Source organism: Salvelinus alpinus, chromosome 13, assembly GCF_045679555.1.
Source record: "Salvelinus alpinus chromosome 13, SLU_Salpinus.1, whole genome shotgun sequence".
In the NCBI taxonomy this organism is placed as follows: Eukaryota; Metazoa; Chordata; class Actinopteri; order Salmoniformes; family Salmonidae; genus Salvelinus; species Salvelinus alpinus.
The window spans coordinates 2,098,177-2,116,075 of record NC_092098.1 but is presented as its reverse complement, the minus strand read 5'-3'; the positions used below and the strand labels follow the sequence as shown (position 1 = coordinate 2,116,075).

Sequence of the window (17,899 nt, the reverse complement as noted above, 5' to 3'; positions counted from 1 at the left end):
AAGCACTCAAGCTAACTTGCTAGCTACTTCCAGACACCAATGAGAGAACAGCTCGCTGAACATTACTCTCCCTAGCAGAGCTGGTTAGGCTGTTGGTGACTGCAACTGTTCTGTAAGATTTTCAGTTTGTAAATACAGAGCGTTTCGCTCTCCGAGTGTTCAGAGCACACACTGGGCGCTCTGGCCGAACGTTCTGACCTCACAACGGCAGTCAAGCACTCAAGCTAACTGGCTAACATTGGCTAGCTTGCTAGCTACTTCCAGACACAAATGAGAGAACACCCCACTCTGACCATTTTACTCGCCCTAGCAGAGCTGGTTAGGCTGTTTTCATGTTAACTGTGCTGCTAGCAACAATTTAGTTACCTTTTTTTGCCAATGTTTACTGACACCGGCCATATTCAACGGGCGTTGAGCGTTTGTAAATTCATCAGTTATTCTGCGCTCTGGCACTCAGAAAGCTTGCTAGCTAGGTATACAATGTACCTAGCTAAGAAAACAATGTGTAAGTTCACACACGTCACATAACGCGTTAGCTAACAAGCCAGACAGCTAACGTTAGCTAGTCAAACAACAATAAACAGTGCTAACCAACCATGTTCAATGTTAGCTAGCTAACATTAGGCTCTAACTACAACAGCAAACGGCTCTGAGAAACAAATAATAACATCAGCTAGGGAGCCAGCCAGCTTACGTTAGCTTGAAATGAAACCACTTCCTGTCAAAATTAGAAAAAGTGTAATACCTGAAAATCTAACGTTAGCTAGCTAACGCTAGACTTTCTTACCTGTATACATCATCGTGCATGGATGTTTCTCCCTGTCAGGAATGTCATATCACGGTTGCCCTTAGTTTGAGATTAAATCTGGAGACAGGTGTTTCCTCCATCTCTTTAGCCATCATACTATTATTCCACTGATTTCAAACTTGATCCTCCAGAAAGTGGAGAGCCACTACACAATACATTTTTCTTTTATGACACCGGCGTTCGACTGGATTACCAACAGACCAATCCGAACTCCTCTCTCGACATGTCCAGCCCACTCATTATCTCAGCCAATCATGGATAGTGGGAGGGTTGCTAATGTTTTCTGTGGCTTAACCAACAAGGCTTGTAATTTAACAATTTTATTCGTATTTACAGATGGCATACGAGTTTGTTAGTAAGGCACATGAACGTTCACATGTTCAAGAAGGCATTTCTTCTCATTTTGATAAAAAAATTAATTAACTTTCAAACGGCTCTCCTGTTAAGTCGTGACATGCGACATGCGACATACGCCTAGTTTCCTGAATCGGTGTGTCCAAACTTTTGACTGGTACTGTATGTAAATGTGATATTTCCGTTGTTTTTCTTATTATAATTTTGCAAAAAAAAAAAAATGTTTTTGCTTTGTCATTATGGGGTGTTGTGTGTAGATTGATGAGGGGGAAAAAACAATTGAATCCATTTTAGTATACGGCTGTAACGTAACAAAATGTGGAAAAAGTCTAAATTCACTTCCTTTAATTCAAATTCAATTAAAATTGTGCTTCATGTGGAGTGTGTCCAATTCTTATTTTAATTCATGAGTTGTGTGTGCTGCCTCATAACTGACCCCTCTTTGGTCCTAAAGGAGCAGTACGAGCTCTACTGCGAGATGGGCTCCACCTTCCAGCTGTGCAAGATCTGCGCCGAGAACGACAAGGATGTAAAGATCGAGCCCTGCGGACACCTCATGTGCACCTCCTGCTTGACTGCCTGGCAGGTAATCAAATCAAATGTTGACGGTGCATTGGATTGCATTGCAGAGTGTATTTTGTCATTGTGAGTAGGGTTTGAATCTCAGGTTTGCATGACAGGGATGGATCATTTTACACTAGCACAATCTATCTTGGCATTGCATGTGTGCCAATTACTAGTGCACAGAAAACCAAACAGTCTTTCCCGTATTTGTTCGATTGAGCCACAATTTATTTGAGCATCTGTGGTGCAAACAAGGTATTTCTGTGTTTCCACTGTTAATGCTTTTCCAACAGTGTACCGAAACACAGCTTAAAACCACAAACAGCAAGCAATGCAGGTGTAGAAGCACGGTATGTCTGATGTATCCATTCTAACAGACACTTCCAGAACAAAAAAAATCCTACTACAACTACTAAAGACATGGTGACCTCTGGTGGACATCCAGAGACTTGCACAACTAGAGACTTTCTGTCAAACTATTCGTCACAGACTGATGGGGCGATTTCAACAGAGCGAGACACGAAGACATACAAGCGTAAATATGTACTTTGCACTTCTAAATCCGAATGAGCGGTTGTTAGGGTGCTAAATATCCACATGTACGATGAGCGTATTATTCAACTGTCTGTACGATAGTTGAATTCCTTAGTCTCTCATTCTCCCACTCTTTCTTTCTCAACCCCTTTTTCATTGCGTACCAAGTCGTCATATCGGGTTTGTCCACTAGGGACTTTTCATTACATTGTTAGTAATCAACGTATAATCTCCTGTGTGTGTGTTTATGTAATTCTTTGTGATTATTCCATTAGTTAGTAAATAAATAATTATGACAATTTGTGTAAGGTGATTCATCATGGAGACTGGGCTTCGTGCAGATTTATAGGATATTACGACGTTCAGAATGAGACTGAAATAGGAGCAAATGATTAATGGATGACTGATAGTATATCGAGATATTCTGATATTTTTGAGTGAGACGGTAACTCGTTAAATAAACTTTTCCCGTGGTGCCCTAGATTACTACTTAATTAATAGTTATATGATTAATTCAATTGAACGTGGTATGTAATTATTGGATGAATAGCCGTCTTCGCGTTAATGGTAGCAACGTCACAACATAGTGTTATATGCTTTTGAATAGTAGATGCTAGTGATTAACATGGGTAACCAGAATGCCGGGACTGTCCCGGTAACACTCTTTACATTTCCCGAAAAAATAAAATGACAAGATCCGAGAAATTACAAAAACAATTATCCAATGTCTGCACTAACACAACATGCGCAACATCAGATTAGCAACAAATAAAAGAGCACATTATCCAAACAGCTTTTTGCATGGAAACCTTTTACATCACACAAAGTCGCCATAAATTCAAAGCGCATGCATAGTTGACAATGCCGGACTGCACACGCGACCCAAATGCAATGAATAAATCCTACAGGGAACCCCTACAGTAGGCCTATAGCCTATAAAAGAACATGTGCCTCTTTGAGCTGTCGTTGTGAATCTTCAGGCAGTCACACATTTGATAGGCCTATGCACAATTCACTGTCACATGAAGTCTGTTAACAATTCAGTGAGTCATGAGGGAAAATTCTATCTTCTCCTGTCCTAGAGCCTACGCTATTTTCCTATCCAGTCCCAAAATCTTGACTCAAGTCTCGCATGAAAATTCTTAACTTTATTCTGTAATCCATAGGTTGCATTATCAGAGCACGTCTCTCGTGTATGCCTGTCAAAATACCGCTATAACTATTTCCACTCTTCATCTCCCTGTTATTCATGAGCTGATTTGCTATCTGTATAATCGTCAACTCGATTTAGCCAAATATAGGAGATATTCTGTAATTCGTTGGAGTTTATCTAGCAAGTTTAGCAACTTTGGTCTTTTCACTTTTGTTTGACTGAGTAAGAATGACTATACAATGCTATACTCGGAGTGCGCTCTTGTGCATTGAGCGCTGCCGAACAAAGATAGAGTAACTATCATTAGTAAATACCGTATAATTTGATCTGAAATCTTGGTGCAGCCAAGCCGACAGGGTGGCACAGCGCCCCTCTTATCTGGGGAGAACCCTGGCATAGAGACCATATCTTGATTTTAAACGCTTTAAATGGGCACTTCCAGGATAAATATGAATTATTACCGGTATTGAAACTTGGGACTACTACTTCCGGCGCCGACAGAGATGGCCGCCTCGCTTCGCGTTCCTAGGAAACTATGCAGTATTTTGTTTTTTTACGTGTTATTTCTTACATTGGTACCCCAGGTAATCTTAGGTTTCATTACATACAGTCGGGAGGAACTACTGAACATAAGAGCAACGTCAACTCACTATCATTACGACCAGGAATATGACTCTCCCGAAGCGGATCCTGTGTTTTGCCTTCCACCCAGTACAATGGATCTGATCCCAGCCGGCGACCCTAAACAACGACGCCGTAAAAGGGGCAAACGAAGCGGTCTTCTGGTCAGGCTTCGGAGACGGGCACATCGCGCTCCACTCCCTAGCATACTACTCGCCAATGTCCAGTCTCTTGACAACAAGGTTGATGAAATCCGAGCAAGGGTAGCATTCCAGAAAGACTTCAGAGACTGTAACGTTCTTTGCTTCACGGAAACATGGCTCACTCGAGAGAAGCTAACGGAGTCGGTGTAGCCAGCTGGTTTCTTCACGCATCGCGCCGACAGAAACACACATCTTTCTGGTAAGAAGAAGGGCGGGGGGGTATGCCTTATGATCAACGAGACGTGGTGTGATCATAACAACATACAGGAACTCAAGTCATTCTGTTCACCTGACTTAGAATTCCTCACAATCAAATGTCGACCGCATTATCTACCAAGGGAATTCTCTTCGATTATAATCACAGCCGTATATATTCCCCCCCAAGCAGACACATCGATGGCCCTGAACGAACTTTATCTGACTCTATGTAAACTGGAAACCACACACCCTGAGGCTGCATTCATCGTAGCTGGGGATTTTAACAAGGCTAATCTGAAAACAAAACTCCCTAAATTCTATCAGCATATCGATTGTGCTACCAGGGCTGGTAAAACCCTGGATCATTGTTATTCTAACTTCCGCGACGCATATAAGGCCCTCCCCCGCCCTCCTTTCGGAAAAGCTGACCACGACTCCATTTTGTTGCTTCCAGCCTACAAACAGAAACTAAAACAAGAAGCTCCAGCGCTCAGGTCTGTTCAACGCTGGTCCGACCAATCTGATTCCACGCTTCAAGACTGCTTCGATCACGTGGATTGGGATATGTTCCGCATTGCGTCCAACAACAACATTGACGAATACGCTGATTCGGTGAGCGAGTTCATTAGAAAGTGCATCGGCGACGTAATACCCACAGCATCGATTAAAACATTCCCAAACCAGAAACCGTGGATTGATGGCAGCATTCGCGTGAAACTGAAAGCGCGAACCACTGCTTTTAACCAGGGCAAGGTGACCGGAAACATGACCGAATACAAACAGTGTAGCTATTCCCTCCGCAAGGCAATCAAACAAGCTAAGTGCCAGTATAGAAACAAAGTAGAGTCGCAATTCAACAGCTCAGACACAAGAGGTATGTGGCAGGGTCTACAGTCAATCACGGATTACAAAAGGAAAACCAGCCCCGTCGCGGACCAGGATGTCCAGTACTGGACTTCCTGACGGGCCGCCCCCAGGTGGTGAGGGTAGGTAACAACATCTCCACCCCGCTGATCCTCAACACTGGGCCCCCACAAGGGTGCGTTCTGAGCCCTCTCCTGTACTCCCTGTTCACCCACGACTGCGTGGCCATGCACGCCTCCAACTCAATCATCAAGTTTGCGAACGACACTACAGTGGTAGGCTTGATTACCAACAACGACGAGACGGCCTACAGGGAGGAGGTGAGGGCCCTCGGAGTGTGGTGTAAGGAAAATAACCTCACACTCAACGTCAACAAAACAAAGGAGATGATTGTGGACTTCAGGAAACAGCAGAGGGAGCACCCCCCTATCCACATCGACGGGACAGTAGTGGAGAGGGTAGTAAGTTTTATGTTCCTCGGTGTACACATCACGGACAAACTGAATTGGTCCACCCACACAGGCAGCGTTGTGAAGAAGGCGCAGCAGCGCCTCTTCAACCTCAGGAGGCTGAAGAAATTAGGCTTGTCACCAAAAGCACTCAAACTTCTACAGATGCACAATCGAGAGCATCCTGTCGGGCTGTATCACCGCCTGGTACGGCAACTGCTCCGCCCACAACCGTAAGGATCTCCAGAGGGTAGTGATGTCTGCACAACGCATCACCGGGGGCAAACTACCTGCCCTCCAGGACACCTACACCACCCGATGTCACAGGAAGGCCATAAAGATCATCAAGGACAACAACCACCCGAGCCACTGCCTGTTCACCCCGCTATCATCTAGAAGGCGAGGTCAGTACAGGTGCATCAAAGCAGGGACCGAGAGACTGAAAAACAGCTTCTATCTCAAGGCCATCAGACTGTTAAACAGCCACCACTAACATTTAGTGGCCGCTGCCAACATACTGACTCAACTCCAGCCACTTTAATAATGGGAATTGATGGAAATGTACATAAAAATGTACCACTAGCCACTTTAAACAATGCCACTTAATATAATGTTTACATACCCTACATTACTCATCTCATATGTATATACTGTACTCTATATCATCTACTGCATCTTGCCATCTTTATGTAATACATGTATCACTAGCCACTTTAAGCTATGCCACTTTATGTTTATATACCCTACATTACTCATCTCATATGTATAGACTGTACACTATACCATCTACGGCATCTTGCCTATGCCGTTCTGTACCATCACTCATTCATATATCTTTATGTACATATTCTTTATCCCTTTACACTTGTGTATAAGGTAGTAGTTGTGGAATTGTTAGGTTAGATTACTCGTTGGTTATTACTGCATTGTCGGAACTAGAAGCACAAGCATTTCGCTACACTCGCATTAACATCTGCTAACCATGTGTATGTGACAAAATAAAATTTGGTAGATTTTATTGAAAATATTCATCCTCAGTAGGTGGTACATCTGCAGAGAAAGCAAAACCCTGCTTGAATGGAACATTTGTGTGTGTGTGTGTGTGTGTGTGTGTGTGTGTGTGTGTGTGTGTGTGTGTGTGTGTGTGTGTGTGTGTGTGTGTGTGTGTGTGTGTGTGTGTGTGTGTGTGTGTGTGTGTGTGTGTGTGTGTGTGTCAGATCGGACGGCAATGTCTGTATGTTTGTAATTACTGTCCTAATAAGTCACTATTGGCCTCCTCCCGTAGTGGGACATCTGTGCTACTTTTCCCAAGTAAACAGATCTATCTATTGTGTCATCTTATTGATCTTCTGCAGAAACACAGACTTGCTTACAGGAGGCACTTTTTTGCACTGTTGGGTGGCATATATTCGTGGTCGATTCATTTGTTTATTTCTTTCAGCGATGTGTGTTAATAACCTGTTCATATTGGAGGTGGTCCTGATATACAGTAATTACAGATACACATCTATAGATACTGTACACATCACAAACACAGCTATATATCATGTGTAAATACTGTAATATAAACATATGAACTTGGTAATGCAGGACATACAGAGATACGTAAGACATGATCTTGGGCACAGTTAGTTTTGTTCGGTTTCAGTACACAAGCCTTACCCATCTCCTCCCTGTTTGTAGGACCATAAAAAATACGCTTTACAAAGAATGCGGACAGAATCACGGAATCCAGACATTAAAAACGGAATTCAACAATATTGAAAAATGTATTGAACTTTTAGTAGGAAATCAACTAAATGTATTGACTTATTAGAAAATCCATTAATTTGCCCAAGATTATCATAAGATAGGAACATAATACATCAGTGATTGATATTTTCCCTCAACTTCCTGAAGAGAAACAGAGAAAATATTCACCCAATTTTATAGGGCCCTATGTATGGTTGATGTCAAGTTAGTGATGGTTTTAGAATGGTAGAATGGCTTAGCCTGTCCCTTTCTATTACTCTGTCTATGGCTCCACCAGTGATTCCCATGGCTCCATCTGAAGTGGGCCCAAGGGCACGTATGTGTGTGTGTCTCTGTGTGTCTTTGTCAGCGCAGTGATGTCAGGTGTGGGCCGTGTAAGTCATAGAGGGAACCTCAGTTCTCTCTATTGTATGACTAACTAAAAACCCCAGATATGTTCCAGTTGAGTCAAATATGGGGGGGGTGGGGGGTTCCTCGTCACATTAACCTACTCAACAAGGACTTCTGGTTCTACTTATTCTTTTTTTAAATTAAAACATCTGCCATTACTCAAAGATTCTTGATCACATCCTGGTGTTTTTATTTAAGTTAGTTTCTTAAGGCAGAAGGGGTGGGCCCTGTAGGATTTGAATGGCCATTCTGTTTTTGGAAAGGACGTGTTTGCGGGGCTTCTCTTCTGTTGTGATCAGATGTGGGTGTTTTTGGCCAAGAGCGGTGATGCATATGTTTTTACACATTTACTGTAATGTACAGTATGTACATACATGGCTCTTCAACTCTGAATCTTTTGATTTGATTGATCAGATTCATATCTAACCTAGGACCAAAACTTGCATGTCATATGACTGGGATCATCTGCATTTACTATACCTGGGGTTGCAAAATTCCTCGAACTTTCAATAAATTCCCTGGTTTTCCAGAAATCATAATTGGAGGATTCCGGATTTCCTGCTTATTCCCGCCTGATTACGGAACCCTCCAGTGGTGTAAAAATTACCCAATTGTTATACTTGAGTAAAAGTAAAGATACCTTAATAGAAAATGACTCAAGTAAAAGTGAAAGTCACCCAGTAAAATACTACTTGAGTAAAAGTCTAAAAGTATTTGGTTTTAAATATACTTAAGTATCAAAAGTAAATGTAATTGCTCAAATATACAAAATTATCAAAGTAAAAGTATAAATAATTTCACATTCCTTATGCTAAGCAAATCAGACTGCACGATTTTAAATTTCATTTAATTTAAGGATAGCCAGGGGCACACTTCAACACTTTGACAATCATTTACAAACGAAGCATGTGTGTTTAGTGAGTCCGCCAGATCAGAGGCAGTAGAGATGACCAGGGATGTTCTGTTGATAAGTGTGTAAATTAGACCATTTTCCGTACCTGCTAAGCATTTGAAATGTAAGGATTACTTTTGGGTGTCAGAGAAAATGTATGGAGTAAAAAGTACACTATTTTCTTTAGGAATGTAGTGAAATAAAAGTTGTCAAAAATATCAATAGTAAAGTACAGATTTCCCCCCAAAATACTTAAGTAGTCCTTTAAAGTATTTTTACTTAAGTATTTTACACCACTGGAATCCTCCAACCATAATTTTGGGAAAACCAGGGAATTTATATTACCAGAAACAATGCGTTGCATTGTCAGCCGATGCTGAACGTGTCTGCAAGGCTGCCTGCGTGAAATATGGCCGTGGGTGGACCGGCCCACGGGAGGCCAGTTTTTGAGGACAGGGGATTTTTCTGCAGTGTCAGTGAGCCTGAGCAGCCTCCCACTCTAATTAGGATTGGTTTCCAAAAATGCTTTGATGCCTTTCGCAAGTCCCCAACCAGATAGATGGCTGCCACAATCAGGCTTTTGTTCTTGTAAATATCGCCTCCCTTTGATTCACTAAAGTTGAAGCAGAGGGAAACCTCATCATGAAAGATGGAAGCCTTTTATTTATTTATAGTGCTGATTGTTTTCCTCTGCCATGTTTAATCTGTATTCGGGGCACTGAGGCTTGTAGATTATCAAAATGACTTCCTTCTTATTAATGTGTGTACATGTCTTCACTTTACTCTGCCAGTGCTCTTTTTAAGGGGGAAAAAGGAAAGATGTCTTACCAAGGCCTACAGGTTCTTTTGAATGAAAACATGTGTCCCAGCTGTCTGCAATTGCCTCTCTTGCTTTAGATCCCACAGCGTCCGTGCGTGTGTGTTGTATGCCTGAATGTGTATAGTTTCTGGGCATGTGCATGTGGGAGTGCATTTATTTGAATGTTTGATTCATTTAATTACTTATGTTTTTTGGCCTATATAGTACAGTGCATCTTTTAGCTGCAAATACACGGAAGCTTGATGTGTGTTTCTCGACAGGAGTCGGACGGACAAGGGTGCCCTTTCTGCCGGTGTGAGATCAAAGGCACAGAGCCGATCATCGTGGACCCTTTTGACCCGCGCAACACAGGGGCTAAGTGCTTCTTCCTGGATGACTTTAGCTCGCCTATGCTGGACCTGGACGACCTGGACGAGGATAGAGAGGACTGTCTGGTCATGAACAGACTGGCCTCCATCAGGAAGGTACTTCACATCCTTCATTTACTATCACTTTTAGTCTATTATTATACTACGTAATTGTATGAATTCATTTATTTATTTGAAAAATGTAAAATACATATCGAGTTACCTCAGCCATGTGAGTACAACAAAATACACACACTAAACATTAGAGGATTTAAAAATCATGGTAGCGCTTCATAATAATTCCACGTAATAAAGCATTTATAATGGATTAGTAAATCGCTTCTTTGTCATTTATTAATCATTACTCCCACATTTGTAAATGCAGGTAACATAGTTATTCACACACAAACAACCTTTTAAAGTATTTATGAATGATTCATAAGATCATTAATAAGATGTCTTATATAGGTCCTTGCATTATAAACCATTTACAGATGTTACTATGGAATACTGAAGTATAATTTCAAGCATTTCATAAGTGTCAAAGGCTTTTATTGACAATTACATGAAGTTGCTGCAAAGAGTCAATATGTCAATTAACTTATGGGCCACATCCTGACTGATGGCAGTCCATTCTTGCATAATCAATGCTTGGAGTTTGTCAGAATTTGTGGGTTTTTGTTTGTCCACCCGCCTCTTGAGGATTGACCACAAGTTCTCAATGGGATTAAGGTCTGGGGAGTTTCCTGGCCATGGACCCAAAATATCGATGTTTTGTTCCCCGAGCCACTTAGTTATCACTTTTGCCTTATGGCAAGGTGCTCCATCATGCTGGAAAAGGCATTGTTCGTCACCAAACTGTTCCTGGATGGTTGGGAGAAGTTGCTCTCGGAGGATGTGTTGGTACCATTCTTTATTCATGGCTGTGTTCTTAGGCAAAATTGTGAGTGAGCCTACTCCCTTGGCTGAGAAGCAACCCCACACATTAATGATCTCAGGATGCTTTACTGTTTGTATGACACAGGACTGCGCTCACCTTGTCTTCTCCGGACAAGCTTTTTTTCCGGATGCCCCAAACAATCGGAAAGGGGAACTTTACGTGTATGATCTTATTATTTGTTTCTCAGAGCCATTTCCTTGGCTAGTTATAGCCTAATATTAGCTAGCTAACATTGAACCTTGTTGGTTATCTACCTGCAGATTCATGCAGGGTAGTAACGTCATGAGTTGGGATTCTGGTTCATTATTTAGCTAGCTAGTTGTTACAGTGACATTCTATTTCAATAGAATGTCACTTTAACAACTGTTGATAGACTGTAGCTTGTAAATTCGCTCTGGCTATCTACTCTGATTTCAGACCACGGGTAATAAGATAGTCTAGCTAGCTACGTTTTCAGATATTACACGTTTATAATTTGGACATAAATTATTTTCATTTCAAGTTAAAGTGTACCGTTAGCTATCTAGCTAACGTTAGCTGGCTGGCTCGCTAGCTAACATTACGTGTATGATCTTATTATTTGTATCTCAGAGCCATTTGCTTTGCTAGTTAGAGCCTAATGTTAGCTAGCTAACATTGAACTTGTTTGGTTAGCTAGCTAGCAGGGTAGCTAGCAGTTAGCTAGCAGGGTAGTAACGTCATGAGTTGGGATTATGGTTAATTGTTTAGCTAGCTAAACAAAATAATCCACTATGCAAGTAACCATTTCGGGTGTGTTCTTAAATTCAGTCTGGCCTACTCCCGTCTGAGTGGGCCAGAGCGCAGAATAACTGATGAATTTACGAACGCTCAACACCTGTTGAATATGGCCGGTGTCAGTAAACGTTTGCAAAAAAAGCGTAATTAAATTGTTGCCAGCAGCACAGTTACAGTCACCAACGCTCTGGATAACATGAAAACAGCCTAACCAGCTCTGCTAGGGTGAGTATAATAGTCAGAGTTTGGGTGGGGGATAAATCTTAAGAGGGTGTGAACGATGCTGAATGGGTGTAGACAAAGAAGAGGTCTCCGGTACCAAAATATTCAAAGGCCATTTTCTCAAAAGTGAGGTTGCAAGTTTATCAACTTTCAAAGCAGAATTACTTTCCCATTGTTCCCCAAATGCAGTGTATGATATACCATTTTGTAGCTCTGTGTCTCTGCTTTTATCCAATGTAAACAACACCATTTCAAAATTGTATCCCATAAGGTAATTCAAGGAATAGTAAAATAGACCATAGACAGGTTTCCCTCATTCTGTAAGGTTCTGTATCTATTTTCTTAGTCAACCTTCTGTTATGTTTTGTTGTGTTTTTGAACGTAGCCCTGTCTTTAATTTTTGTTCATTGATTTCACCTGTGTTAGTTTCTCACCTGGTCTCATCAGCTCCTTATTTAGTTCAGTTCATTTTGTTTGTGCCTTTGTGAGGTATTGTTCATTTTGACTCTACTAAGCCTTTCCTAGCTCGTTTGTGAGAACCAGTTATAGCCTTCAGTCCTAGTTTTGTTTCACCTGCTTGTTTGCCTACCTGTGTATGACCATTGCCTGCCTGTGACCACGATTCCTGCATTCTGCGAAGGCGAAATTAACACCTGCCGCGCTCTGTGACGGAATCTACACCTTTTTCTCCCTGAGTATTCATTACACATTCAGGTGCAGCGCTCTCTTTCTCCTTGTGGTCCGAATCACACATAATCACACTGATAATTAGGAAAAAGTGTATAATTTATCAATTATTGATACTATTGATAAATTATACACTTTTTCCTAATTATCAGTCTTTACATATTACATTTAAATCTCACCCAATGTCTAACCTTTCTAGTGAGCATTATCAGGCCATACCATAAAGTCAGATCAGAGGTCAGAGATAATTCCACCACATTAAGTGAGTGTTTCATTCCCCTTTCTTTCCCTGTACCTCAGACTCTTTATTTAAAGACATTTAAAATATTTTGTGTACCAGGTTTACACTGGGTTTTTCAGTACATTTCTTATCAAGAGAATCTACATGTGTGCAACCAAAACTCGGACAATAGATACTTCAGAAAATGTAATTTGTGTACTCTTTAAGGTGCATCCTTTCTAACCTGTGAAAACCCCACTAAAACCACATTAAAAGACCCCACACAATAAATCAAATGCAGTATTAACACCACTAACAACAGGTGGGTCGTGTGTGGGTGCTGGCGTGTATGGTAAAATTTAGGGTAAATACAAACAAAATGACCAGGCCTTACTTAATTTGAGAGCTCCCTTAACAGCTGGATCCGGGTACCTTTATACTGTATAGTACACAGTCTCAATAACTGCTCTCCTAAGGAACCTGCCCCAGGATGACTTTCAAAGGGAGAGATACAGAATCACTGGTAAACTTGGTAGTGGACATTCATCAGTCATGGAATAAAAAAAAATTAAGATCTACTTGGTTTTCACATTGCTACATCCTAGTCAGTCCAAGCTCACTGCATCTTGGGCAGGAAGTCTTGATAAAACCATGTGTAGACAGAATCGCACTTCCGACGATACAGTGTCCCGTTAAGCGGAATAGGCACCGTCTAAAGAAAACAACCCCAGAGCCCATTTCTTGTAATCTTGTAATTTTGACCTGTTGCGTTAACATATGTCCTCTACGGACTGTCCCTGTGACATCCACTAGTCAAAATATGAAACCTGTTGTTTAACAAATCTGCTAGGTCTTTCAAAACAGTTGCTGGCTTATCAGCTCAATATTCGGAACTAATTCCATTTTGGACACAGTTCCACGTAATGGAAACATTTTTTTTATTTTTTAGATGACATTACCTTCTTACTTAAACCACTGGCGTTACCCAAACTATAGAATTCAGTAATAATAATTGAAAATTGTCAAAAACATCTATTATACAATTATTCATACATCTGTCCCAAATGTCTTACATGTTAAATGTTTGAGTTCAGTGAGTTCCACTCATTTTCACTGGCGGCTTTTCTATTCGTCCACAGGAAGCTTATCTTTAAACCAAACAACAGATGGCAACCTCTAATATAATCAGTAGGACCCAAGGCTCAATCCCTCTGTTCGTCAGGTGACCTTGTATTGAAACATTTACTTCTTCAAATTACTAAGATATTGTATTATTAGTGTGCTATCTGAAAGCCACTAATATTTCCATTCACTTTATTACTTTCAATAGTCTCCATATCTGTTTCCTTCAACTAGTACTCTCCCTTCCCAATAGGAAAACCCTCTCAATAACTAGTGCTAATACACACAGATCACTCTCAAACAAAGTCAAGTCCTGTACCTTTAGCAAAAGTGGATATGTCTTAGTCTGACACACCTGTTTCCCAGAAACAGACAGTCATACAATGCTTTAGCCTTATCTTTATCAAATGATCCATAAAGCGACCACTCTGAACATTTCTCTTAATACTTTTACACCACTTACATACGTCTGCATGTGTGTGCAAATTGTATATTATTATTATAAAAAAAAAAAATCATTGTTACTTTATCAAATCTCTGGTAACCCATTATACTCTTCTTTACAAATTCCTTCTTTACACGAGTGTTCTATTCATACAGGGGTTGAAATATTTACAGTAGTGTTTTATTTATACAGCATACTCAGGAATAGTACTCTCTCCTTTCATATCTTCACATACAGAATCACTATATAACATTATAAATCAACATAGGTATTCACATCCACTCCATGTGCATCTTCAACGATTCCTAAATGCCTACAATAATACCTCATGCTCAATAACACGTTGTGCTATTATCAGTGGTTCTCAGACCACGTAGAAACTTCTCATAAATGCCTACAGACAATTGTCAGTGGAGCTTGTCTATCGGTACATCCTATATGTATCTTCAACTGTTCTCTTGCCGCTACTTCCTATACATATAAAATAACACCTCATGCTATTACCATGGGTGGTGGTGGACAGAATATATATGTTATATTTGGTAAAAGACAAAGTCCATATTATGGCAAGAACAGCTCAAATAGGCAAAGAGAAACAACAGTCCAGCATTACTTTAAGACATGAAGGTCAGTCAATCTGGAACATTTCAAGAACTTTCAAAGTGTCTTCAAGTGCATTTGCAAAACCCATCAAGCGCCATGATGAAACTGGCTCTCATGACCGCCACAGTAAAGGAAGACTCAGAGTTACCTCTGCTGCAGAGGATACGTTCATTAGAGTTAACTGCACCTCAGTTAACTGAGGCCCAAATAAATGCTTCACAGAGTTCAATTAACAGACACATCTCAACATGCACTGTTCAGAGGAGACTGCGTGAATCAGACCCTCATGGACCCTCAATTGCTGCAAAGAATCCACTTCTAAAGGACACCAATAAGAAGAAGAGACTTGCTTGGGCCAAGAAATACGAGCGATGGACATTAGACCCCTGAAAATCTGTTGTTTGGTCTGATGAGTCCAAATTTGAGATTTTTGGTTCCATATGCGTGTCTTTGTGAGACGCAGAGTAGGGGAACGGATGATCTCCGCATGGAGGAGGAGGTGTGATGTGTGGGGGTGTTTTGCTGGTGACACTGTCTGGGATTTATTTAGAATTCAAGGAACATTTAACCAGAATGGCTACCACAGCATTCTGCAGCGATATGTCATCCCATCTGGTAAGCGCTTAGTGGGACTATCATTTGTTTTTCAACAGGACAATGACCCAACACACCTCCAGGCTGTGTAAGGGCTATTTGACCAAGAAGGAGAGTGATGTAGTGCTGCATCAGATGGCCTGGCCTCCACATAGTGAGGATCCCTCCCAGGCACAATCAATCAGTCACTTGCATGAACCCAGTCAACTTGATTATTAGAAAAGCACAAACATAACATTTTCCCTTACACTATTTTGAGATCTTAAGGAGCATTAGGTACTGCTACGAATGGCTTGTCCTTCTTTTTGTGAGAAATGACACTGGTCACTATTCATAAAATATAAATAGCCCACACGTTAGATGAGGCCATGCAAAAATACTTGAATAATGATTAGTAAATGGTTTATAAGGATCTATATTAAACATCTTATGAATGGAGTAATGATTAATACATGATAAATAAACAATTTACTAATCCATTATAAATGCTTTATTACGTGGAGTTAATATAAGGTGCTACCACAAACCTAAAGTCAGACAACTTTGTAGCGATCTGAGATGTCTCTTGAGCTGCATTCCGTCGATCTGCCATTTGTGCATGACTTACAGTATCTTTGTTTCACAACTACTTCAGGAGTCGAGACACGTTCTTCAGGAATGACATTTTACGGATAGAATTTGGTCAGAGAATCCACACCTGGGGTCCCATTCCCCTGATTAGAGGGACAGAAAGAAGTTTAAAAAAATAATGATACATATTAAAATAGTAACACCAGGAATAAAATACATAAGTATAAAATGAAATTGTATTTGTCACATGCATCGTAAGCAACAGGTGTAGACTAAGCAACATGTGGGACTTATACACACCCATCCCAACGACAACTTGCCTATATACACACCCATCCCAACGACGACTTGTCTATGTACACACCCATCCCAACGACAACTTGCCTATATACTCACCCATCCCTAACGTGTTGGTGCAAAAAGAGTAAATTCAGATAGTCAGGGTAGCTATTTAACTAACTGTTCAGCGGTCTTATGGCTTGGGGGTAGAAACTTTTCAGCGTCCTGTTGGTTCCAGACTTGGTGCATCGGTACCCGCTTGCCCTGTGGTAGCAGAGAGAACAGTCTATGACTTGGGTGGCTGGGGTCTTTGACCATTTAGCACCTTTCTCTGACACTGATTATTGGAGCTGTATACAGGCAGTACCAGATCACTGTGCAGTGTGTGTGTGTCTATGTGTTGTGTCACTAAGCGAGTGTATGTGTGGTGTGTGTGAGTGTGTATATACAGTACCTTTTCCCAATTTTTTTAGGTTACAGACTAATTCTAAAATGTATTAAATCTCCAGAAATGTTCAAGTCCAGGCTCTGTACAGGCCACTCAAGGTCATTCAGAGACTTGTCCCGAAGCCACTCCTGTCACGCCCTGATCTGTTTCACCTGTTCCTGTGATTGTCTCCACCCCCTCCAGGTGTCGCTTATTTTCCCCAGTGTATTTATCCCTGTGTTTCCTGTCTCTCTGTGACAGTTCGTCTTGTATGTTAGTCAAGTCAACCAGCGTGTTTTTCCCCTACTCCTTTCGCTATTCTCTTTTTGATAGTTTTCCCGGTTTGGACCTCTGCCTGACGCTGGACTACTTTCCCGCCTGCCTGATCATCCTGCCTGCCCTGACCTTGATTCTGCCTGCCCTTCAGTACCTTTTGAACTCGGAACTGGTTTTGACCCTTTTGCCTGTCCACGACCATTCTCTTGCCTTACCCTATTGGATTAATAAATATTGTAAGACTCCAACCATCTGCCTCCTTTGTCTGCATCTGGGTCTCGCCTGTCATGATAACTCCTGCATTGTCTTGGCTGTGTGCTTAGGGTCATTGTCCTTTTGGAAGGTGAACCTTCGCCCCCCAGTCTGAGGTCCTTGTTGCCTTTTGACAAACTCCAAGCGGGCTGTCATGTGCCTTTTACTGAGGAGTGGCTTCCGTCTGGCCACTCTACCATAAAGGCCTGATTGGTGGAGTGCTGCAGAGATGGTTGTCCTACTGGAAGGTTCTCCAATCTCCACAGAGGATCTCTAGAGCTCTGTCCGAGTGACCATCTGGTTCTTGGTCACCTCCCTGACCAAGGCCCTTCTCCCACAATTGCTCAGTTTGGCCAGGTGGCCAGCTCTAGGAAGAGTCTTGGTGGTTCCAAACTTCTTCCATTTAAGAATGATGGAGGCCACTGTGTTCTTGGGGACTTTCAATACTGCAGACATTTTTGGTACCCTTCCCCAGATCTGTGCCTCGACACAATCCTGTCTTGGAGCGCTATGGACAATTCCTTCGAGCTCATGGCTTGGTTTTTATGCGCTGTCAA

The 17,899-nt window shown here is 41.4% G+C and overlaps 1 protein-coding gene across 4 annotated transcripts in view; it reads left to right on the top strand.

The window, feature by feature from the left end:
- Positions 1-17,899, top strand: part of cblb (Cbl proto-oncogene B, E3 ubiquitin protein ligase) — a 187,275-nt gene that overhangs the window by 104,351 nt on the left and 65,025 nt on the right. For 3 of the 4 annotated variants that reach the window (XM_071337485.1, XM_071337486.1, XM_071337487.1), the window contains exons 9-10: positions 1,617-1,748; positions 9,863-10,066. In XM_071337485.1, coding sequence (XP_071193586.1) covers positions 1,617-1,748; positions 9,863-10,066 — 336 coding nt within the window. Of the gene's footprint in view, positions 1-1,616; positions 1,749-9,862; positions 10,067-17,147; positions 17,378-17,899 lie in introns of those variants that run through there. The other variant, XM_071337488.1, reaches the window with a different exon arrangement.